General features: G+C 48.8%; 1 protein-coding gene across 1 annotated transcript in view; it reads right to left on the bottom strand.

Annotated features, from left to right (window-relative positions):
* Positions 1-24953, bottom strand: part of IGSF3 (immunoglobulin superfamily member 3) — a 91158-nt gene that overhangs the window by 19684 nt on the left and 46521 nt on the right. Inside the window, exons 3-8 of the mRNA XM_034990212.1 lie at positions 16783-17160; positions 14330-14740; positions 9661-10050; positions 8197-8256; positions 5428-5829; positions 1393-1797 (exon numbers count right to left, since the gene is read on the bottom strand). Of these exons, the coding sequence (XP_034846103.1) occupies positions 1393-1797; positions 5428-5829; positions 8197-8256; positions 9661-10050; positions 14330-14740; positions 16783-17160 (2046 nt within the window). The remainder of the gene's footprint in view (positions 1-1392; positions 1798-5427; positions 5830-8196; positions 8257-9660; positions 10051-14329; positions 14741-16782; positions 17161-24953) is intronic.

Below are 24953 nucleotides of genomic sequence, written 5' to 3'. Positions count from 1 at the left end.
CCTCGGCATTTCCACAACAAGAGGTCACACAAAATGGGGTCTCTGCTTAACCCTCCATTAACCCAAAAATCCACTTAAGCAGCACAGCATCTTCCCTGAGCTTGTTGTTGCCCAGGCTTAGGCTGTAATTGACCAAGGAACCCCTTCCCATCATTTATACAACTTGCTTGTCCCAAACTCTGGTGCAGAACAGGGCTTTTATGGGGTTAGAAGAGGCCAAGGATAAAAGTTCAGACAACACCACTGTGACCATATGATGTGGTGGAGCAGACCAGGCTGGACACGAACCACGGCTGTGAGTGGGCAGAAAAATCCTCTTTGCCAGGTGTTCAAACCATCTTTGCAAAGTGGGCAGGTCACAAAGTCAGAAAAACGTCTTTGCGGAGTCATTTCTCATCCCCACCTCCCTTCACCGAGTGGGTGCCTGTGCTCTCTTGTTTGGGGGTCTGGCGGCGGCGGCAGCTAAACAGCACCTGCAGCCTGGGCTCCACCTTCCACCAGCTTCCAACCAAGCAGGAGGGGGGACAGACACCAGGGACACCATAAAAGCACATATACTTAGGAAAAGGGTCCAATGAAGGAGCGGTTGCAGAGTGTCCTGCTCCTCTCTTCCCCCCACAGGACAGGGCATGGGAAAAGGCACACAAGGGTTCAAACCCTCCCTCAACCCTTTACGAGCTAGGCGACCCTGGGCTAGTCATGGAATCTTTCCTGGGCTTGTTGTGAAATTATCATAAAACCAGGGACCCTAAGCACCTGCCACAAGGGAGATACTCAGTAAGTGCCTCCCTCCCATGTTCCTTCTCACGTTCAACATTCTTTATCGGCCAACAGGGGACAACGGTCCCTCCTCCATGCCTACTGTCACAAGGATTACAGGAGATGAGTCTAAAAAGACATGACGATTAAAAGTGGTTTGTAATCCCTGATTGGATCCTGGTTCGGAAGAAGAAAAAAAAAAAGAAGAAAAACTATAAAGGACATTATAGGGACAATGGGGGAAATGCTGGTAACGTCCCGCAAGGGTGGCAAGTTCCCCGGGCCCGACAGCGGTGTCCTGGTTGGACAAGAGAGGGTCCTTGTTCTTAGGAAGCACCCGCTGAAGGACCGAGAAGCAGGAGACCCAACCACTGCCACTGATCCTCGAATGGTTCAAAAACAACGACGCCAACCAACCAGAGGGAGAAAACAAATGCAGTAGTCAGCCACGGACCAGCCAGGCCAGCGAATGGCAATCTTGCAGTCACCTCCAGCTTTGAAATTTCTCCAGGCGGAGAAAGCAGGCCGGCCGAGCGCTCGATGTGCGCCCCCTCCGTCCCTGCGTGCCTGGCACCCGGGGCACGCGCCCACGACCCAGCACCCCCCGCCCCGCCCCCGCGCCCAGCCCCTGACCTGGCTGCAGCACCCTGATCTCCAGCAGGTTGGAGGTCCGCTCGGCCAGCCGCGTCCAGGTGTTGTTGTAATTCCTTCGCCACAGCTCGGCCACGCACTGGTACTTGCCCGCCTCCGTGTCACTGGCCCGGCTGATGCTCAGGCGCACGTTGTTGCTCGACTCGGCCTTCTCGATGGCCGTTCGCGTTCGGAAGCTGGAGGACCTGTCCCCCCACTGGATCCCTCCGTCCCGGGTGAAGGTCACCAGGTCATGGAACTCGAGGGTGCCTACCGGCTGGAACCGCCACGTCACCGACACGGGGACTCTGGCCGGGTAATGGGGTTTGATGATGCACTGCAGGTCAAAGGAGTCGCTGTAGGTCACACCCGGCGTGCGGGAGATGGCTGTGACAGCAAAGCCTGTTTCTGGAGGGAGAGCAGAGAGACTCCAGCTAGGGGAGACACCTGGCTTTCTCAGGGCAGCGTGCCGCAGTGATGGGGGCTACTGGCAAAGCTAGCGGAGCAGAGCCAAGGCTCTGGGTCTCTCTTGATGCCCAGGCCAGGGTTACTTTAGCTCTCATATGGAAGCACGAGCCCAAAGACAGAGGCCAGACGCAATTCTCCTTGAGCAGCACTAAGCAAATCCTTCCCAATGACACCTTCATGTCCATCTGCCTCCCAACAGCCCCCTCCCAGGGAGTGAGGTTTATAGGCAGAGCCATTCCCAGAAGTCTTGGGATCCCATGCTTAAATAGGAGAAAAAAGCCCCCAAGCCAACTTCATTCATTGCCTGCAAGGTGGACACAGCCCCCAGCCCCGACGCCTCCTCTGTTGGTCTGCAGCGCATTGGGGCTGGAGAAGGGGGAGGCGGATGGGAGGACGTGTCTCATGTTCCCAGTGGAGGCTTGCTCACCCATCCTTTTTCCACTTTCCTTGTGAAATCCAGGGGAGATGGGCAGTGAGGAAGCCACAGCAGGTGGCCTGACCTTGAGCAGGTGGGGACCTGGGGTGAGGTGGGCTTCTGCCGTCACAGTACTCCTTACGGACAGGCAGCTGACCAATCCCTGATACCAACTCCTCAGCGGGGGTTACCTGAGTTCCTTCACCTTGAAACACTACTTAATATTAATACATTGGTTCTGCTCATAAAACTGGGACTTACTGAGCGCCATGTGCCAGGCATGGTGCCAATGGCCGTGCTCATGCCACACTTCACCAAGTCCTCAAAATGACCTTGTAGGACAAGAAGGAGCACCATCCGTTTCTTAGGGACGAGGCAGAGGCACGGAGAGGTTATATAAATTGCCCACGGTCAAGCTGCTTGTCGATGGCAGTCAGGGCTCTCATCAGGTGGCATTACCCACGGGAAGTGGTTAAAGGCAGAGACCCTTGAGCCTGATGCCCGACTGTGACACTTTCTAGCTGTGTGACAGTGAGCAAGTTACTTCACTTCTCTCTGCCTCTATTTCCCCATCCGTAAAATGGGTCCTTGTGGGGATGAAATGAGTTCATATTTGCAGCATACTTGGCATGGAATAGTACCCGGCCCGTGCCATGTTTTGTTAAATACGTCGTTAGCTGAAGAAACAAAATACACATAAAGGAAAGTACTTTAAATTCTGTGGGTAAAAGACCAGGCACAGAATGAATCTTTTGGCTTTGTGTAGGGAGGTTAAGTCAGCAAATAGGTCGGCATAATTTGCTGAAAACTCTGGATCCTTAATTTGGATTTCATAAGCTATCTTTATGTATCCTTAAAATAAAAAAAGTTAAGACCCAGAGACCCATCCTTAAGCCTGAAGTGGCTGTGATGGTCACTTGGACCCCTGCATGCAGTATACGTTGCCCTGAGGGTGGTGGAACATAGGACCTCAGGGAGAGGACACGCACCAAGGGTTCCTGGCCTCAACAACCGAAGGGGAGAGAGCTTCTCCAGGCAAGGGACTCTGTCCAGACTTGACAGAGCACACGCCATGATCATGGTGCACGGAGCAGCCGGCTTACTCTAACTGAATGATCACGATGGTCCAGGGGTAGATGGAGGAGGTACCCACCTGTTATCGCCCCGGGGTGCCTGCTGAGAGCGAGCCATATGTTAACTGCACCAATATGAAAACTCGTGTGGGTCACAGGCAACCTGAACCCACGGTGCCCTCCACTCTCCCTGCCATATCCCCTTGGGCTGCCCTGATTATGGCTTTGGCCAGAGGCGCCCCAGGGGTAGAGAACAGGGAAGCAGAACCAAGCCCCAGAATCCCGGGTCAGAGCCCCTGGTGACCCTGACTGTGGGAACCACAGACACATGGTGAGGAGGAAAAATCTCAGGGGATTAGCGGATTCTGTGAGGTCACCTCTAGAGAAGCGCTCCTGATGAATGCTAACCACTCCTTGGACGTCCCTAACCTCACAGTATGCGAAGAATGCCCGTGACCGGACAGCCAGAGGCTTCCCCACAGGTGCCATCCCCAGGTCCACACTGGTGCTGACTGAGCCGGGCGGCAAACTCAACCAGTGGACGAAGCTTCCACAGACAGAAATCTGAGCAATACGATGACTGCAAGAAGCAGGACCAATCCTGGGGATTAAGCTTTTAGAAAAAAGATGTGTAATTCTAATCTTGGGTGGGGAGGATAGAGTACTTACTCTGTTGAGAGCAAAAGCAGCTGGGGCTGCCATCTTTACGGGGCTGTGTCTAAAAGCACCACCAGCTCTACCTGTGAGGAGAGTGGGCAACACAGTCCCAGGGAGTGGGACACAAAGCCACTGAGGACAACTGATGTCACAGCTGTCCTGATAAACAGGAAGACCTAACAAGAAAACAGGCAGCAGACTGGCCTTTTACAATTTAATATACTGATTATATTAGGCAGATAAACATTGATAGAAGCCTCCTTAACTGCCCCGTGAGAAGCAAATCTAATTCTCTGGTTTTAGCAAAATCTCAAGGTATCTTAATTTCATCCTAATGAGGAAGTGGCTTTCCTAAGGACGTGACTTACGGAGGACGAGACAAAAGCAGACTTTGAAAAAAAAATTTGAGGGCGCCTGGGTGGCTCAGTCGTTAAGCGTCTGCCTTCGGCTCAGGTCATGATCCCGGGGTCCTGGGATCGAGCCCCTCACTGGGCTCCCTGCTCTGCGGGAAGCCTGCTTCTCCCTCTCCCACTCCCCCTGCTTGTGTTCCCTCTCTCCCTGTGTCTCTCTCTGTCAAAAAAATAAATAAAATCTTTAAAAAAAAAAAAAAATTTGAGACACTCCTGGCTTCCCTGGTCCAGATTCTGGGTCTGTCATTTAAAAGCTGTGGTCCTGGGCAAATGAGTTAAGCTGTCTCACTCAGTTTCCTTGTAAAATCGGGTTTAGCTCTTGGCTAGGTGAAGATTCAAAGGGACAATTAAGCTTAAGTGCTTAGACTCAGCCAGGAACATAGTAAATGCTAAATAAATGGTGAAAGGGGGATTTTCTACCCTTGTCTGCCCTGGCCTGCAGGGCAGGAGAGCCTGGGGGCAGGCGAGAGAGGCTCTGCTCTGGGGGGCCAGTTTTGGCAGTGACCACATCCCTCCACTCCTGGGGGTGGCCTCGCTCCCCCGACCAGAATTCTTCTAACTTCACGCCTACCACGCGGACACAGAAATAGTGAGCGCCCCCCAGCTGCCACCAGTCCCCAGGGGCCCCACTGTGCACCCCCAGCCCGTCAACCCTACCTGCACTTCGGTAACGGTCCCTTCAGTTAAATCTTTCGGAAGGTGCCATCCGTTTCCTGCCAGGACTCTGATAAAAGTCGGGGTAAGGTTCTTGACAGGGAAGCAGTCTCCCCACAGCCCCACAGAAAGACTGCCAGATTCTGGGGGCACCTGGGTGGTTGTCGGTTAAATGTCTGCCTTCGGCTCAGGTCATGATCTCGGGGTCCTGGGATAGAGCCCCGCATCGGGCTCCCTGCTCTGTGGGGAGTCTGCTTCTCTCTCTCCCTCTGTGCTCTTTCTCTCTCTCTCTCAAATAAATAAATAACATCTTAAAAAAAAAAAAAAAAGAGAAAAGAAAGACCGCCAGATGCTTACTTACCGAGAGCCGTGATGGAGATGGGGGTGCTGGCCCGGCGCTCCCCGACGATCTGCCACTCGCCGTCCACAGCCCGCACCCATTCAGTCACGTGGCATTCGTACTGGCCCTCATCCTCCTTCCTGCTGTTGAAGATGCCCAGGCTGAACGAGTTGGGCTGCACCTGCTCCATCTGGACGCCCCCAAAGCTGCTGCGCTCCCAGTAGGACGCGCCGGGCTGGACGGTGCCGTCCCGGTCTAGCCACATGATATTGCTACGGCGGTTCTGCCGGTCCACGAGCTGCCAGACGACTGAGAAGCGGCCCTGCGGCCGGCCCGCCATGCGGATGCTGCAGGAGAAGTGCAGGTTCTCACCCTCCAGGATGACGCTGGCGTTGCTGGCCACCTCCACGGAGATGCTGCTCTCTGGGAAGAGGGACAGAGCACCACACTGCGGCTTTCTGGCCCCTCCTGCACCCTCCCCGCAGACGTAAAAAGGAGAACGGGTGCGGAGGTCATGCTATGCAGGTGCTGTTCCCTTGGAGAATAAAAGCCCTCTGACACTCACTGTTGCAAGCCCTGGCTGGTTCTGGGCACTGCTCCCCAGGATTTTAAGATCCATAACCTTGGAGGCCCTTTGCTGGGTACCAGGACAAAGTGTGGGATAAGGAGGGTCTAAGACCTGAGGCTGAATCAGAACCTCAGAAACACAACACGATGACCTTACACTTGGGGCATAAAGGCATTTATCAGAGAATCTGTTCAGCTAGGGTTCAAGGATTTTTCAGCTCAGGAGTTTCTGTAAGCTGAGTGACTCGGGAATTCTACTTCACCTCAATCTTCCCGCCGTTCAGTGCTAAATGCTGAACGTCCGTCATGTGCCCTTAGAGCTCTTCAGGGCAATATTAGCAAGCAGCCCCAAAACAGAGGGGTGGGGAGTAAGCGTTCATCCTTTTCATTAAGCAGAGGAACATACCAAGGCCACCGGCTCTCCATCCGGCCGCCCACATTCAGCCCTGGTTCCACTGCTTCGACCTTAAAACCTCCTGCCAGTCGAACTCTGGGCTAAGGATCCACTCACTCCCTTGGCTCCTTTCCTACTCACTTAGCTCCATGACGTCACTCAATCGAATTACTTCAACTCTACGTGCCTTCTTCTATAAGATAGGGACGGTGGTATTTATATTGTGCAGTTTTTTAAAGATTAAAAAGCAAACAAGACAATGTATATAAATCACCTAACACACAGGAGGTTTCCAAAAGGTGGTCACCGTGATCATGATTAACTTTACTATTGCCAATAACTTTTGTTTTGATAAACATCCTGGATGTTCGAATCTGCCTTAATTATGCGTACATTATTTTGTGTAATTATCTATATTGAGTTTTAAAAAACGCACAAGAATACAAAGTACCATAACTAATTCGGCTTCAACTTTCTGGGTACCACCCACATGAAACACAACAATTTAAAATCAATCAATTAAATCAAATCCCAGATTCAGAGGCATATCCAATCACGGAGGGGGGACCAGCAGACACCCATAACCATGCATTCGAATCGATCTCTTCTCCCCTATATTTATCCCACAGGCAGAAACAGACAAAGATGAGCACCGAGCCCCGGCAGGTAGTTCGTGCTATGGTGAGAATGCCTGCTATCCATTCTGCACTGGCTTGTTCCACGTGAAAAATCCGTCTGGACAGGGTGGGAAAGAGGAATTTTCCCAGGAGGGCAACCCCCCCCAGGAGCCATACCAAGATGATTTCTGGAGGTGAGGAGGCTCCTGCTTAGCCACTATCTACAGCACTAAGAGGCTAAAAGCATGGATTTGGAGGCAGGCAGACCTGGGCTCTAGGCCCAGGTTTTACTGCTTCCTAATTCTGTAAGCTTGGGGTTCTTCCTTAACCTCCCCACGCTTCCATTTCTCATGTGCAAAACGGAGGCACTAAGAGTTCCTACTTCTTGGGGTCACGACAGTGACAGTATTGGAGGAGATAACTATGTCTCATTATCATCCTCGTTACTAATAATTCCTCTCTAGGTTACGGACTCATCCCCAGTATGATCTTTCCATGTGGGGAATCGAAAGGACAACTCCGCATCGAGGGATAAAAAAATCCCTTCGCTTGCCTCCGGCAGAAGAATGACGTGCAGGGCGTCCCTGCCATTCCCTACTGTCGCCCCAGTGAACTCTTCCAGAAGCCCTGGCTGGGTTACGATGGGGGCTGCTGCTTGGGGCTCTGCTGCTCAAGCCAGCCAGGAAGAACCGCAGGGGGAGATGTGGACCCCTGAGAAGAGAAACCAGGCCGGTGGACTGGGCAAAGGCAGATACAGACCCGGTGTAGCCTTGCCTGTTAAGACTAGATCCGAGCGTCCCCGGGCCTGAGAAAAAGGCAGCCGACAATTTAAAACTCTCTGGATTAAGCGAAAACTAGGACAGACTGATGAGAATCTGACTGCATGGGCACCAGTGAAATTTCCAATCAGGAGGCGGGCAATGTAGCACAGACTAAGCGCAGAGCAGTGGATCTGGAGTGAGAAGCGAATGTTCCTAATGCCACGCACGCTCAACCACTAACGGAACTGGCTGGGCCACTTCTCTGCACGGTGCTCTCGCTTCTTCATTCAGGGATGGATATGATTTGGGCCTCTACGGGGATGTCAGGGGTGGGAGCAGAGAAAGAAGTGATCTATGCAGAAGTACTTGGGCTCTTGGAAGGAAAAGCGCCATTAAAATCCAAGGTATTATCACCATTCCCGATGTGATCATTGTACTTTGGTAGACTTACCCAAGTGGCCTTGGGGCAGGATCTGGTGGTGCTGAGGGACTTTAACTACCCAGTTATCTGCTGGAAAAGCAATATAGCAGGCCACAGATCATCAAACAAGTTCTTGGAAGGGGTGGGGGGAAATCTCTTAAGTACAAAAGATCTAGGGGAGTAAAACAGCGTGGCTGCCCTTCACTGGATCCTTACAAAACAACGAGGAATTAGTTGCAGATTTAAAAGGAGAGAGTCCATGGTTAAAGCAAGCACAAACCGACAGGAAACAGTCAAGAGAGTGGGCATTCAATTCAACAATTTCAACTCTACAAATACTCAGCAAGCACCTACCCTACGCAAAGCACCATGCTAGGCATTGCAAGGAAAATTTTTTAAAAAGTCTAAGAAACAAAATAATTTTGAGATAATTAGGTGTGTGTGAGAGATTTCAAAAAATAAATAAGTAAGTGCGAAAGAAAGGAATCCTGTTGGTGAGAAAAGAAAGAAGTGGCAAAAGACCCCTATGTCTAATTTTTCCTTCTCGCTTGAGGAGAACTATATTAAAAACGTAAAAGTGTAAATCAAAACGTAGAGGTAACCTTTACAAGGCTAAGGGAAAGAACAGTTTGAGCAGCTGAGAAAAGGTTAAAGGTTAGTTTAAAAACTTCACTGTCTTGTTTAAATTCAGGGCATGGTACGCTTTAATTCTCTTTTTACTAAAAACAGAACTATGAGAGAACTGAGATGTTAATAACATCCTGAATCTAGGGAATGAGTAAACCCAGTAGGAGCAAACTCAGGTAGTGCCCCGAGTCCCCAGCCACAACCGCTCTCCACCCAGACAAGGCCAGCTTCCGTGGAGACAGGAGCCCAGCCATAGCCTGGGAAACCGGCTAAGCTTTAAGAGGAAGGCTATGCTCCAGGAAGACAGGAGAGGTCCCACCCACTGACTTTTGAAAACACAATTTCAACAGGGAAGAGACCCTTAGGGAAATGGCAACCCTTATGCCCAAAAACCCCAGACAGCAAATCTTTTTAAATAACGTGCTTTATGATTGAACATTCTCCCATAAAAGACCAACCCTCGTAAGTAAGATTTCAAGGTAGGCATCTGCCCACTTCTGGGCATTTAATTCCCACGTGGGAGCAAACAGCCATTCCTGGATTCCTGATTTTCCTCCAAGCTGAGCAGGCGCGGCTGGCGTTTATAGAGGGCTGTTAACGCTCGGCTCTGGGATGCCCCTTCCAGCCTGCAAACACACCCCAATGCTCTGCATGACTGGGGGCGTTGCTAAGTGTGGGAAGGCGAGCCGGAGAAGGGAGAGAGATTAACGGATTTCTCTGCCAGCGTTGATTGAACCCTTGAGTTCCACGAGCCCTGCCCTCCCCTCTGCCCACACAGCTCATCTGTCCCCCCGACTTCTCTTCAATGATGCCAGCTACAGACCAGACCAGGGGGAGGAGAAGGCGGCAGCATGTCTCTCTACTTACTGATGGGGAGGACTATGATGGGGATATTCTTGGGCCGCTTGCTCTCCTTGTCGATGAACTCCCCGGTGACCGTTTTCTCTCTCTCTGTCACACGACAGTTGTATTTCCCGCTGTCTTCCTGGCGGAGGTGGTAGATCTTCAGCACAAAGACACCGTCGCTCTCTTTAGCCACTTTCAGCTGGCCCCTGGCTTCCCGATGGGCGAATTCACTGTTGAGGACCGGCACGGCGTTAGGCCCCATGCTGGCAATGAGTGAGCTGTTGAAGGCCCAGGAGACGGCAAAGTAACGGTCAGGAACGTTCTGAGCCTCCAGGATGCATCTGAACTCCACCTGCTCACCCACCGTGTACAGCCGCTTCTCTGTTTCCAGTCGAACAGTGAACTCTTTGTCTAAGAAAACAAATAACAAAACGGATGCATTCTGGGTGAATGCGGACCCCACCCCCCACCCCCGGCTATCCCAACTGTATCAGCAAATTCCCATTACCCATGCGTTCTGTGTAGTCCTAACCACAGGGAAGGCACCTCCCCACTTGTCTTGGGAGAAAAATCCAACCCATGCCCAGGGGATCTGAGGACTAGAGAAACTCCCGAATGTCACAGAGCGAACTCAAAGGTAGCTAGACCCAGGCAGTCTAAGGGGCTTGCCATCCCAGTTGGGACAGAGGGGGCTCTGTTTGCAGCCTGTGATGCCCTGGATTAGACCCCCAGAGGTCAATAAGGAATATCATTCCTGACATCACTTACCCAGGTCTAGCCCTGAACTGTACTCCCGGAACTCCATTTAAGCAACAGGACTACAAACATTTTCTGCAGATGTGGTAGGACCCACCCCCACTGAGACGTGAGAGACAAAGTTACACGGTGGCCTAGGTGCTGACCCCAATGCTAAGAAATACTCAAAAATGTACCTATAATTGAGATATGTTCTCCAGCCCCATGTGCACACTGGAAATAAGACACAGGTAAGATAATCTCTAACAAAATTCCGCAAAGTGAAAGCAAATGTCTCTCCACCAGTCACCACCTGTCAGATCAAATCTCGAGAAGGAAGGGGACAGCTGCTGCCTCAGTTTCCCATTCCCCAAAGGCCAGTCCTACGAGGTAGGAGTTGAAAGGAATGGGTTTCACTCTGCCACCCTAGCCTAGAGGAACACACCCACAGGGAACTGTGCCTGTATTATCTGCCAGACAGTGGCTCTGTGGTAAACCCAATTACAGTCACTTGACATCAATGATTTAAAAAAAAAAAAAAAAAAAGCACCCCTTCCACATAAATGGCATGGAAGACATGCAAATGGATGCCCGAGACCTCAGAACTTTCCATTTCCTCAGAGTTAGGCTGGCTACCACTGTGGCTTTCTACTTGTGGCAGCCAGAGACTCTTCTACTCTTGTGGGACGATCCCCAATGGCTGGGTGAAGCCTTCCCATGCCCAGGTTGAAGACCCAAGATTTACAGCGAACCACCTCCTTCCTGTAGAGCAACTGGTCCTTGGTGATGATACCCAATTAAACCTCTACAAATTGCTTTATGCTTTTTCCAATGCCCCCTCACTCTTCTTCAGCTCCCTGAAGTTTGGCTTCTGGCCCTTCTCCCACACTTCACTGACTTAGCAAATGTCACCAATGATCCGCCCATCCCCACCTACGCCATCACACCAAAGGCTTCTCTCAAGCAGGTTTCTGGACCCGCTCTCCGCCCTTGGGTTCCATGACGCCTTCCTTCCTGTTTCTCCTCTTGCTTGACTGACCGCTAGGTTTCTCTCTCTTTCTCACTCAGACCTGCTGTTGTCCAGGGCCCTTTGCAATGACTACCCCATGGGCTTCCCCCCGGCCCTCATCCCTCCCCGGTTCAGCACGGACAGTGCTCTATGACTGAGCATCTCTGTACGATTCTGCATGAAGGATGGACCCCTTGACTAAAATTGACAAAAACAGTAGAAAAGACAACCAGGGCTGCCACCAATGGGGAAGCAGAGGCTTTGAAGCAGGACTTGGCACGCTCTTGATACCTTTCCTTTCCCCTCTCTCCCTACCCCGATGCAAGGAATCACCCAGAGCCCTGGCCTCAGGGTGCCCGGTAGGTAGATTCCCGTTCCGTGGTGGTGCTCCCCATTCTTCCATCTCTAACACCCACTGGCCTGCTTTCCAGGCACTGCCGCCAACCCGCCCTGGCCTTATAGCTCTCTCCTACCTTGTCTCTCCACAGCAGGACCGACCTGCTTCATCAACCTCCTGCTGGCCTCCGTGGTGTTCTCCTTCTAGAACCCAGATCTCATTGTGTCACTCCTTGCTTTAAAATCTCTATTTCCCCCTCCCATTGTCTGCAACAGTGATTTTCAAACACTCCTTGGAGGGGGCAGGGGAAAGGGCAGTTTCTCCGTGCAAAATCTTTTGTTGCCCAATATAGAAAACATTTGGTTGAGGCAAGCGAGGCAACGCTGTGGCCCTCAGCATGCCTTCCTCCAGGACCTCCTGGCAGGCTCCTCTAAAGTGCTCTTAAGATCCCAAGAAGGACAGCTTGCAAACACGGGGTCTATGGAGTCAAGGCCGAGCTCCACACTCCAGCACGTGGGGCTTCAGACCTCCTCTCCTTCCTCATCTTGTCACTCAACCTCTGCCCACGCCGGACTCCTCTCTGCTGGCCAAACACAGGACACATTTTTGTGCCCTTATGCTTGTCCCTCTGCTGTCTCCTCAAGCTTCAGACTCAGTTCCACTTAGCAAATTAGCTGCTTTTCCTGGATTTGCCTTCACTCTCCCATCCAGGGAAAACTTCAGGTTGCAAGAGCACTTCCTAGTCACTGTGTCCCAGGGCACTGTCCAGACAGCAGCACCACAAACCTCAGCACGCCCCACTTAGCCACCAGCCTTCACAGCTGCCCCTTCCCAGAACGCAGGCCCCAAGAGTTGTTCATCTCAGAATCCCCAGTGGCTCTCGCCAGACCTTCACTGCGGCAGAGACTTACTGTTTACCGAAAGGAACTAAGGGAAGGGCCTCAAGATGGGGCTGCAACTGTCGAACCTGAAAAGCTCGGGGGCACAAAGTAAAGTCATCCACTTTATTTTTTTTTATATCTAGTTTTCCCTTTGCTGGCTTAGTCTGAATACATTTGCTGGGCAAATTCAGAAAGTCCTAATCCCAAATTGGTAAGATTAAAATAAAGAAGATTAACTGATGCCACCTTCTTTGAAAGCATTAAGATTCAAAATTTGGTCCAGACTTCTGAAGCTGATCGTAAAGCCATCCAGAAAGGGAAAGGATAAAGATGAAGTGTCTTCCCTAGATGTCTTAGTACTGGAAGATCCAGAAGCTGCTAACTGCTCTGGGCCCGACAGAGCAGATAAAGTGCTCTCTTTCTGGGAGCCGCCCCTTCTCAGAAAAGCCCATCAGATGTCCAGGGAATCCCTTCTGCCCTATTACCTGCAGAGCTGTGCTGGACAATGTGGGCAGTGGAAGAATCACCTGGGACGTGTACTGGAAATCCAGCTTCCCAGGCCCCCCAGCCCCACCCCAGGAGCCTGATTCAGGGATCTGTACCATTAGGTAAGTTGGAAGCACTGCTCTAGAAGGACACAAGAACAAGTGGGAGAAGACTAGGACCCCTGACTGTATGTAGCAAAAGGGACAGTGAGGTCAAGGTCAGGTCCTAAAGAGGAGACCCCCCCCGTACTGCAGTTCATCTCCCACAAACCACACCTCCAACTGTAGCCCCTCACTAAAGGTGAGGAACAACACAGGAAGGTTCTCGGGCCACTTACTGCACCTCGATGATGACACAACGACCAAAGCCAGGGCACTGAGGGCTCGTGGAGAGCCTGGCCCTGACCAGCCAAGGCAGCCAGCGACAGGGGTCAGCTCTGATCTGGAGCCTGGCTGCACTCGGGGGCATGGGGCAGTCAAAGATTGTGGGGGAATAATACAAGGAGTCAGGGAAGATCTCAGCCCACGGTGCCACCATCTTCTCACCCCAGCTATAAACATGTCATTCAGCCTCCTCAGGGAACCCCTTTTCCAGGTCTTTCACTGGAGAAAGCCAATACTTGCCAGGCTGGCCTTGACAACCCGCCCTATGACTTCTCCCAGGGCCCCACCATAAAGCAACTGCCCTCGGCATCTGCCCCACCGCCAACTTACCTTGCAGACCTTCTGAGGGACCCTGAAGTAATACGTGATAAAGTATTTTGGAAATTATAAACCACCACATATCTTAAGACATAGTGTTAATACAAAAAATAATAATTTAAGCCAAAGTATCCCTAGATCATAATTTCAAACCTCTGATGGAAGGCTCATAATCTCAAATGTCTTCTACAAATGAAACAGGACTGGTCCCCGAAACAGGTAACATCATCAAAGGGGACAGCCACTGTGGACCCAGTTCATCAGATACAAATGGTTTATGTGAAATCTCCTAATTTTTTAAAATGAATTTGTAATTCAAGAAAAAATATAAAATTCCACGTGGGTCCAAGAAACCATGCCTGTAAGCCAGATTCGGTCTGGCCTGCTCCTCTCCAAGACTCACTAGAAGGTCAGATCTTAGTTAGGCTCCCTCTACATTCCTAGTACCCTCAGAGGTCACCAGAGAAGAAGTCTGCACACCCTCCCGGCGTCAGACAACCCTCACCACCAGGTAGAGAGCGGGCACAAGAGAGAGACTGACCCGTGGGCTGGACGTTGACCACGGTTCCCTCGGAACGCTTTCGGGTCATGGCATACCACGAGCCGTCCGGGTCCTGGATCCACTCGGCGGCCTCACAGTAGAACTCGCCCTGGTCGGAGGGCTGCAGGTGGAAGACGGTGAGGCGGAAGGTGGTGCTCCCCAGCTTGTCCAGCCGCACCTCCCCCAGGCTCTGCCTCTGGGCGTACTCGCTGCTGGAGTGCAGCACGAAGTCTCGGCTCAGGGAAATGACCTCCGCAGGCTTCTCGCCCCCTCGCTGCCGGAGCCAGGCCACAGATAGGTGGCTGTGCTGGAGCGTCTCCGTGGCCACCTCACACGTGAGCTCCAGGGGGTCCTGCTCCACTTTGTGCAGAGTCTGGGGCACGGCTGTGGTCTGCAGGGTGTCGGGGATCACTGCAACACAGAAATGTCCCGGCCGCCCGGTCACAAAGCCACAGAACCTCATCCTCGCGGCGGGGAGGGGGCTAGCCACCCACCCCCTACGGCCTTCAACAGTCACCATGAGGCCACGGGCGACCCCGGATGGCACAGAAACAGGAGCTGCCTGCTTGGATTTGGACTGCAATTTTTTGGCACTTACACTTACCTGTTTGGTATTTTAATAACACTTGGATAACAGGTAGGATGTATTTTGTTTCCCACAGTAAATGAACTCCCTGAAAATACCATGTAAAAAAGAATTCTCTTTTAGGCCAAATGAGATTTTGTTGTTCATTTTGGTACCGCGTCAAGATACTTTCACTTGGCTTCTGACCGATCTTCAAAAGGAAATTGTTCCTAGAAGTTGCAGTTTTATGTGTCTGTGCACCTTGCTGACTTCCTCCCCTTTCGCGGCCCCACCCCCACGTGTCCCCCCATCCAACTCACTTCAGCAATGCAATCCTCTAGCAAGGCTATGTTGTAAAAAAAAAAAATCTTTGGTAGAGGAAAGCAACAACATCCTCAATTGTCTGGCGGGTTGAATTCTCCTACAATGCATGTGTCAGAGTGGTCGGCGCTGGAAGGAAGCCTCAGTTCGGGCATTGCCCCATGGCGCCTTGGTCAGAAATGTACTCTGGAGACTAAACACCCCCCTTCTCGGCCTGATGGGGTGTGATGGGGACACCCCAGTCACAACCAGTGCTGTCTTTTCTCAGTGCGTGATCTCAGGCCTGGGTTCTCACAGGCCTCCTGATGGGATGCAGACCGAGAGAAAGGAAAAGCAAGTTTGGCATGGGGTGGGGAGGGGGGGATTTCAGTGTGGACCGCACTGGGCTGCAATGTTCACCCACATGGAGGGTCAACAATATCAAGGCTGTTCTGTTTTTCTGCTCACGTCATAATTTCCAAGCATAATTATGATAATAAAAACTGGAAATTAAGCTGTAGGCAGAAAAACAGATGTGGAAAAATTAAGATGTGGGCAGAAAACAGAACAGCCTTGATATCGTTGACCCTTCACGTCAGCAAGTGTGGTGGCCCACGGCCGTCCACACTGAAATCTGTGCCCTCCCCTCCTGCCAACTCCCTCCATCACTCAGGGAGCACAAGGGCCAAGGGAGAGGGCTGGTGCATAATTCCTTACTCATGCAGCCAGAGGACCTAGGGTCGGGCTCCGGGTATGAGCAAGGAAGGACCTGCAGGTGCATTTGCTTCCTGATTCAGCAGTGCCCCAGGGGTCTCAGAGCCCCTCCACTGCCCAGCGGTTTCGCTTCTCTGCTAGCTGATGTCATATGCTCCATCTTCGTCCTTTCTTCAGACAGATCATCAACCACAAATGTCCCTGCCTTCTATTTTCATATCCCCTTTCGCCAGCTACAGGGTCAGTTAACCTCTGAATTCTTGACATCTGCACTTGATCCTTCATAAGTTTTAGCCTCAGCCTTCTATTATTTACAAATGAACCCACAACCTTTGTTCACTCATGCTACCGGTTAACCACTAAGATATCTGGGGAGCTTTGGATTTTTTTTTGGTTTTGGTTTTGGTTTTTGTTTTTTAAGTTAAATAAAGTTGCACTAAAAAAGAAGTGACTCAGTGATCTGGACTCGGTGTTTATTTCCTCCCCTCCTCCACAATCCATATGGTAAATCCTCATCTTTCCTCCCCCACCCCCCCAACGCTGTTTGGAGGTGAGGCCTCTGGGAGGTGATGAGGTCATGCAGGGGGAGCCCTCGTGAATGGGATTAGTGCCCTTATAAAGGGATCTCAGTGAGCTCTCTCATTCCCTTTCTGCCATGGGAGGACACAATGAGAAATCACAAGTTGGCAACCCAGAAGAGGGCCCTCACCAGAACCAACTGTGCCTGCCACCTTGACCTTGGGCTTCCAGCCTCCAGAACTATAAGAAATAAACACTTGTGGTTTCAGCCAGCCAGGCTGCGGTATTTGGGTATAGCAGCCTGAGTGGACTTACTGGGGCGGGACACTGGCCATGGGAAACGTCATCTCCTTACCCACTAGGTTCATCTTGGCACTGTAACTCCCAAAGTACCGCTCATCCGTGTTGGGCGTGTGGCACTCATACTCCCCGGCATCCCGGGCCTGGAGGTCGGTGATGTGCAGCAAGGCTGAGTTCCCCTGCACTCTCTCCACATAGATCTTCCCCCCGCGGACTCGCTGGGTGTAGATGGCGTAAGGGAAGGAAGAGTCCACCGTGCTGACGATTTGGACCTCGCGCTCTGGGGCGGATGGCAGGTAAATGGACCACTGGAAATTCTGCTCAGACGGCCCCTGGTAGCCACTCACGTTGCACCAGATGGTGATGTGGGAGCCCTCTGTGCGGTACAGGGGTCCTTCCTGGACGGCGACATGTCGCTGTGCCGACACTACACCTGTGGGGGACACACAGACATGCTCGCTTACTTCTCAGACCAAAATGCAGAGTAGGCAGCGATCTTCGAAAGGGTTTGTGATTTGTATGACATGATCATATAAACAGCTTGCTGGCCCCTTCTGAGGTGCTCTGTGATTTATAAATATTAATTAAAACACTCTGCAGTAAAGCTCTGTCCCTAATATGCATGTGTGGGAATCTGACCATGCAAAGTCGCGGTTCTGTTACTTATTCAACGGCTGAACCCTACGGAATTTCATTTAGTCCCTCTGTCATTTGTGTAGCAGTTTTATATCTATTTATTAATGCCGTTTATAAAGTTTTTAATAAAATGAGCACGAAACGTTGAATCCTCGACACCCATTCCATTGAAAACAAATAAAAGCAACCGTCCTGCAGTCTGGGCCTGTAGGTCGGAGGTAATCCTGGGGCCCTCGCTTTGGTGCTGCACCCTCCGTATCGGGGGGGGGGGGGGGGTGGGCAGAGCCGAGCTCCTGCAGGCGACTGCAGCTTTAAGCTGAGTGCACACGAATGTGGAAGTATGTGCAGGGCCAAAGCATAGCCCTGCTGCCCAGATGCCCGCACACTGGCAATGGGGGGTGGGGGACTGACAGTGTAGACCCGCCCTTTGGGATGGGGGCTCTGATTTCCCACCAGTCCCCCTGCCTTCTGACTGGGCTATACTGCTCTGGGGTAGCCTCTGCCCGCCTTCTCCGTGTTCTTCTTAACACGGTCTCCCCCACAGACTCAGGAGCGAGGAAATATGATGAGTTTCATTTCTCATTCCATGCCTACAGTCTGAGCCCTGGAGCAGGGAGAAGGGGGCACACCCCCGTGGCCTTCCTTCCCCTCAGCAGCGGCTGGCACGCCAGTGAGGCGCAAGGGGCACGTGAGTTCCAGCCACAGCTCTGCCAGCAACTGGGACTGGCTGTGTCATCTTGGACAGGTTGCTTTTCCTTTCTGGACCTTGATCTCTTCATCTGTAAAATGATTTCTAAGAAGGCTTGGGAGTGGACCAGCACATACGTCAGGGCTGGCTTTGTCACTTACTAGCTGTGATCTTGGCTAAGTTACTTAAGCCTCTCTGGGCCTCAGTCTCCTCATCTGTAAGATGGGGATAATAATAATGTGTGCCTCACAGAGTTATCAAAAAGACTCCGTAAGATAACATCTGCAAAGGCCCTGCCACAGGGTCTAGCCCACAATTACTCTTCAGTATAGGGCTGCTAGCTAAAAACCCCTCCTGGCTGGAACATTCTGCAGCTCTGGATTCACAGCTCTGGCCAGGCATCACCCCAGGACATTCCAAGGGCCTCTTGACAATGACAGCATCTCTGGGCCACCCACCTCCACCCACAGCTGCAGCCCACTTCCACCGTCCATGAAAGCTTTCCCTCTCCCTCTCCAAAAAGGAATCGCAGCTGCCCTAATGTAAACCTGTCTGTCGGAGATCCAGCTGGTGAACAGCCAGGACAGCTCAAGGACTAGCAGGAGGTAGCTCTAAAGCCAGTCCGGGGCTGCAGCTTGGGGGAGGGGGGCAGTGTTGGGGCCTCATCTACCAGACGACAGACTTCACCAGAGACCCTACAAGGAAAGGCCTGTAATTCATGGGGAACCTTTTCTCCCAATCAAAATCTTACCCGGAACCCCATCCTGGCTTCACGAGCAGAAACCGGGAACTGAACAAATGAACGGTGGGAACCAAATCAACAGATCAAAGTGGTATGTGAATTTCATTGATCCATCCTGGTTGACAGCATTCATTACTACATCGAGAGTCACTGAGAAGACAGCTCATTAGTTATTTTCAGTCTGAAAATTTGGTGTATAGCGTTTTGACTATGTGTACTCTGTCTATGACAACTTAAAATATCTATATGGTGACATTCTGAATCAAATGTTTGCACTACTCTAGAAACACAGAACTCTGAAAACAATTTAACTACATGCATAACATTTAGGTCTCTTCGTATTTCCTTGTATTGTGACACAAAAGCCTCAACCCCTCATCCCCCGCCTCCAGGAAGGCTACTAGAGGCAAGTCAGGAGGAGCCAGCTTCTTCAAGGCACTACCTCTCCACCTTGGATCCACACTGGAATCACCCCGGGAGCTTTACAACATAGCAGGGCCTGGCCCCCACCTGCTGTAACTGGTCTGGGGTGCAGCCTGGGCATCAGCATTTCTAAAAATTCAAATGCATGGCAGGGTCGACAACTGCTGCTTTCATGGGTCTCTACATACTGGCAACCAGGTATCCAAATTTTAGAGAACGTCTCCTAACTTAAAGCTCTCGGTAGCTTTAAGCTCCTTCCTTCTGCAAAGACTCTCCATGAATTTGGGTCAAGAGCGTTTCATTCTTTTCCAGTGAATGGGCGCAGCGGAGGACCCGTCAGATCCTGGCTATTGTGAGGCAACCCGGGGCTTAGCCAGCCTGCATTTTCCTCACAGACCTTACGAAAGCGCTTGATTGTCAGATCACACACATCACCCCCTGAAAAGTAAACAGCGTTAAGTGGCCTCAATGAGCCAGGGCATCAGGGTCAAAATGACTTGTCCAAGCCAGAAGCAGGTTATAAACAGCCCCGTCAAACAAATAAATAAATAAACACCGGACTGGACTTGAACCACACACATTCAGCCGCACCTGTTCATTCGATATCTCCTTCATTTCTTTCCTGCCCCACAAAGGGCCTTTGACCCCTGAAAACAATGCCATTCTTAGGGAATGGACCCTAACACAGAAGTAAAAATTACCTTTTTCTTCTCAGTTGAATTCCCTTTCTACACCCCACCCTCCACATTTCCTATTCCTGGCACTGCCCCTCATTTCCCGAGACAGTGCTATGTATTCAAAGAGGCCCAGGTCCCCTACCTGGCCAAGGCATCCCCTGGCCTCACAGCCCCTTCCATCTCCCTTCTCAGCCTACAACAGAAGACTCCTCCCGGGTAGGGACTTTTTTATTATTATTACTTTTTTTCAGTTTAGACATTCCTATACTTTTTGAATTACTTTGCAATAAGTACACATCACTTCTGTAATTTAAAAAGAAAAAAACAAATATACACAGGATCACATATAACCATATAAAAAGGACTGGACGCAAAAGGCAGAAAAAGAGTGGAAGACAAAAATAAGAGCAAAGAACAAGGGCAACAAATACAAAATAGTAATGCGTATAGTAGATACTAATCTAACTGTATCAGGAATCCCTCTAAATGTCAATCAGTGGTCTAAACATGCCAATTAAAAGACAGAGATTTTTAGAGTGGACCAAAACACACGACCCAACTGTATCATATCTACAAGAAATCCACTCTAAATATAAAGACGCATATGGATTAAAGGTAAATGGATGGAAAAAAATATACCATGTAAACACTAATCAAAAGAAAACAGGAGTAGCTCAATTAATCTCAAACAGAGTGGGTTTCAAAGTAAAAAAAGTTATCACTGATGATGAAGGACATTACATAATTCTCCACAAAGACATAACAATTTTTTTTTTTAAGATTTTATTTATTTATTTGACAGAGAGAGACATAGTGAGAGCAGGAACACAAGCAGGGGGAGTGGGAGAGGGAGAAGCAGGCTTCCCGCAGAGCAGGGAGCCCGACGTGGGACTCGATCCCAGGACCCTGGGATCATGACCTGAGCCAAAGGCAGTCGCTTAACCAACTGAGCCACCCAGGCGCCCGAGAATTTTATATTTTTTTTTTTTTAAGATTTTTTTTTTTTTAATTTATTTATTTGACAGAGAGAGACACAGCGAGAGCAGGAACACAAGCAGGGGGAGTGGGAGAGGGAGAAACAGGCTTCCCGCAGAGCGGGGAGCCCGATGCGGGGCTCGATCCCAGGACCCTGGGATCATGACCTGAGCCAAAGGCAGTCGCTTAACCAACTGAGCCACCCAGGCGCCCGAGAATTTTATATTTTTTTTTTTTTAAAGATTTTTTTTTTTTAATTTATTTATTTGACAGAGACACAGCGAGAGCAGGAACACAAGCAGGGGGAGTGGGAGAGGGAGAAGCAGGTTTCCCGCAGAGCGGGGAGCCCGATGTGGGACTTGATCCCAGGACTCTGGGATCATGACCTGAGCCGAAGGCAGACGCTTAACGACTGAGCCACCCAGGCGCCCCAAGACATAACAATTCTTAACATGTATGCACATAACAACAGAGCACCATACTAGATGAGGCAAAAACTGATAGAACTGCAAGGAGAAACAGATGAATCCACTAGCAGAGCCGGTGACTTCAATACCTCTCTATGAGAAATGGACTGCTCCAAGAAGCAGAAAATAAGTAAGGACATAGCTGATCTCAACAACACCATCAATCAACTGAGCATAACGGACATCTGTTGACCACTTCATCCAACAGCAGCAGAGTACACACTCTTCTCGAGCTTGCATGGAACATTCACCAAAACAGACCGCATTCTGGGCCATAACACACACCTTGGCAAATTTAAAAGACTAGAAATCACACAATGTCTGCTCGCAGACCACAATGGAATTAAAGTAGAAATCTGTAACAGACAAATCACTGGAAAATCCCCAAACATGTGGGTATTAAACAACACACTTCTAAAGAACACCCGGATCACAGAAGCAATCTCAAGAAATATTTAAAAATATTTTGAATTAAATGAAAATGAAAGCACAACTTACCAAAATGTGTGATATGCAGGCAAAACAGTGCTTAGAGGAAAATTCATAAAGTCAAAAACATATATTAGAGTGCTCGCTTCAGCAGCACATATACTAAAAGCATATATTAGAAAAGAAGAAAGATCTCAAATCAGTAATCTAAGTTTCCACCTTAGGAAAACAGAAAAGGAAAGCAAATTAAGTTCAAAGTAAGCAGAAGAAACCACAAGAATCAGAGCAGAAATCATTGAAATTGCAAATAGGAAATCAACAGAGAAAATCATCAAAATCGGACACCTGGGTGGCTCAGTCGTTAAGCGTCTGCCTTCGGCTCAGGTCATGATCCCAGGGTCCTGGGATCGAGTCCCACATCGGGCTCTCTGCTCCTTGGGAGCCTGCTTCTCCCTCTGCCTCTCTCTCTCTCTGTCTCTCATGAATAAATAAATAAAATCTTAAAAAAAAAAAGAAAATCATCAAAATCAAAAGCTATTCTTTGAATAGATCAATAAAATCAATAAGCCCCTAGCCAGTATGACAAAGAAAAAAGAGAGAGGACACAAATTATCTCATATCAAAAATGAAAGAGAAGACATCACCACAGGGCCCATGAAAATTAAAAGGATAATAAAGGAATCCTATGAACAACTCTGTGCCTACAAATTTGATAACCTAGGTGAAACTGATCAATTTCTTGAAAGACTCAATCTGTGAAAACTCACACAACAAATAGATGATTTCAATAGACCTATACTTGTAAAAGAAATTGATTCAATAACTAATAACCTTCCAAAGCAGAAAGCACCAGGCCCAGATGAACAAATTCTATTGAACATTTAAGGAGAAAAGTATACCAACTCTCTACAATCTCTTTTAGAAAACAGAAGGAGATGGAACACTTCCTAACTCATTCTGTGAGACCAGCACAAACCTACTACTCAAACTAGACAAAGACATTAAAAGAAAAAAACAGACCAATATCCCTTATGAGCACAGATGCAAAAATCCTCAACAAAGTATTAGCAAATCAAATCTAACAATTTACAGAAAGAATTATATACCAAGACCATGTAGGGTTTATCCCAAGTATGCAAGGCTTGTTCAGTATTTAAAAATCAATTAATGTAATCTATCACTATTCAATAGGCTAAAAAAGAAAAATTACATGATCATATCAAGAGAAGCAGGAAAAGCATTTGACAAAATCCAACAACTATTCATCATAGAAAGTCTTGGTAAACTAGGAACAGAGGGGAATTTTTCCAACTTGATAAAGAGTATCTACAAAAAACTTATAGCTAACATCAGACTTAATGGTCAGAAACTCAAAGCTTTCCCACTAAGACCAGGTATAATGCAAGGATCTTCCCTCTTACTACTCCTTTTCATTATCATATTTGGAAGTCCTTGCTAATGCAATAAGGCAAGAAAAGGAAAATAAAAGGTACACAGACTGGGAAGGAAAACTGTCTTTGTTCACAGATGACATGATTGTCTATATAAAAAACCTAAGGGGGTTGACTAAAAAAACAAACCAACTCTGGAACAAATGGAATTTGAAATTTTGAAAACACAAAACCATTTACATTAGTACTCCCCAAAATTAAATAGTAGAAATGTAACAAAATATACAGAAGGTATATATGGAGGAAAGCTACAAAACTGATGAACAAAATCAAAGAACTAAACAAATGGAGAAAAATTCAATGTTCTTGGATAAAAGGACTCAATATTGTCAAGATATCAGTTCTTCCCAACTTTATCTATAGATTGAATGCAATTCCAATCAAAATCACAGTAAGTTATTCGTATACATCAACAAACTGATTCTAAAGTTTATCAGAGAGGCAAAAGACCCAGAATAGCCAACACTATATTGAAAGAGGAGAACAAAGTTGAAGGGCTAAAGCTATCCAACTCCAAGACTTACTATAAAGTAATGAAAACAGCATGGTATTGGAGAAAGAAAGGACAAATAGATCAATGGAGCAAAAAGGAGTCCCCAGAAATAGACCCCCATAAATACAGTTAACTGATCTTTGACAAAGGGGCAAATCCAATCCAATGGCGCAGAGATAGTCTCTTCAACAAATAATGCTCACATAACTGTACAATCACATGCAAAAAAAACCAAATAAACAAAAAACCCGAATCTAGACACAGACCTTATTCCCTTCACAAAAACTAACTCAAAAGGAATCGCAGACCTAAACGTAATATGCAAAACTATAAAACTCCTAGAATATAACATAGGAGGAAGCCTAGGTGAGCTTGGATATAGTGATGCCCTCTCACATACAACACTAAAGGTATGATCCAGGAAAGAAATAATGGATAAGTTTCGTTAAAATTAAACTTCTGCTCTGTGAAAGACAAAATCAAGAGGAATTAGAAGACAAGCCACTGACTGGGAGAAAATATTTGCAAAAGACACATCTGATAAAGGACTGTTATCCAAAATATACAATGAACTTTTAAAACTCAAAAATAAGAAAAAAACCTGATTAAAAAATGGGCCAAAGACCTTAAGAGACACCTCACCAAAGAAGATATCAGGGCGCCTGGGTGGCTCAGTTGGTTAAGCGACTGCCTTCGGCTCAGGTCATGATCCTGGAGTCCCTCGATCGAGTCCCGCATCGGGCTCCCTGCTCGGCAGGGAGTCTGCTTCTCCCTCTGACCCTCCCCCCTCTCATGTGCTTTCTCTCTCTCTCATTCTCTCTCTCAAATAAATAAATAAAATCTTTAAAAAAAATAAAATAAAATAAAAAATAAATAAATAAAAAAAACAAAGAAGATATCAGATGGCAAGTAAGCATATGAAAGGCTGCTCCACATTAAGTCACCAGGAAAACAGAAATGAAAACAACAAAAAGATACCACTACACGCCTGTAAGAGAGGCCAAAATCTGGAACACTGACTACACCAAATGCTGGTGAGGACGTACAGCAAGAACTCTCATTCATTGCTAGTGGGATACAAAACAGTATAGTCACTCTGGAAGACAGTTTGGGGGTTTCTAACAAAACTAAGCACACCCATACCATATGATCCAGCAACTGTACTCGTGGTATTACCCAAAGGTGTTGAAAACTTTCGTTTCTACAAAAACCAGCACATAAATGTTGGTATCAGCTTTATTCATA

This window comes from Mirounga leonina, unplaced genomic scaffold (genome assembly GCF_011800145.1).
Source record: "Mirounga leonina isolate KUSES-001 unplaced genomic scaffold, KU_Mleo_1.0 Mir_507, whole genome shotgun sequence".
Classification (NCBI taxonomy): Eukaryota; Metazoa; Chordata; class Mammalia; order Carnivora; family Phocidae; genus Mirounga; species Mirounga leonina.
Note: the sequence above shows the minus strand (reverse complement) of the source record. Positions and strands in the feature narration are given on the sequence as shown.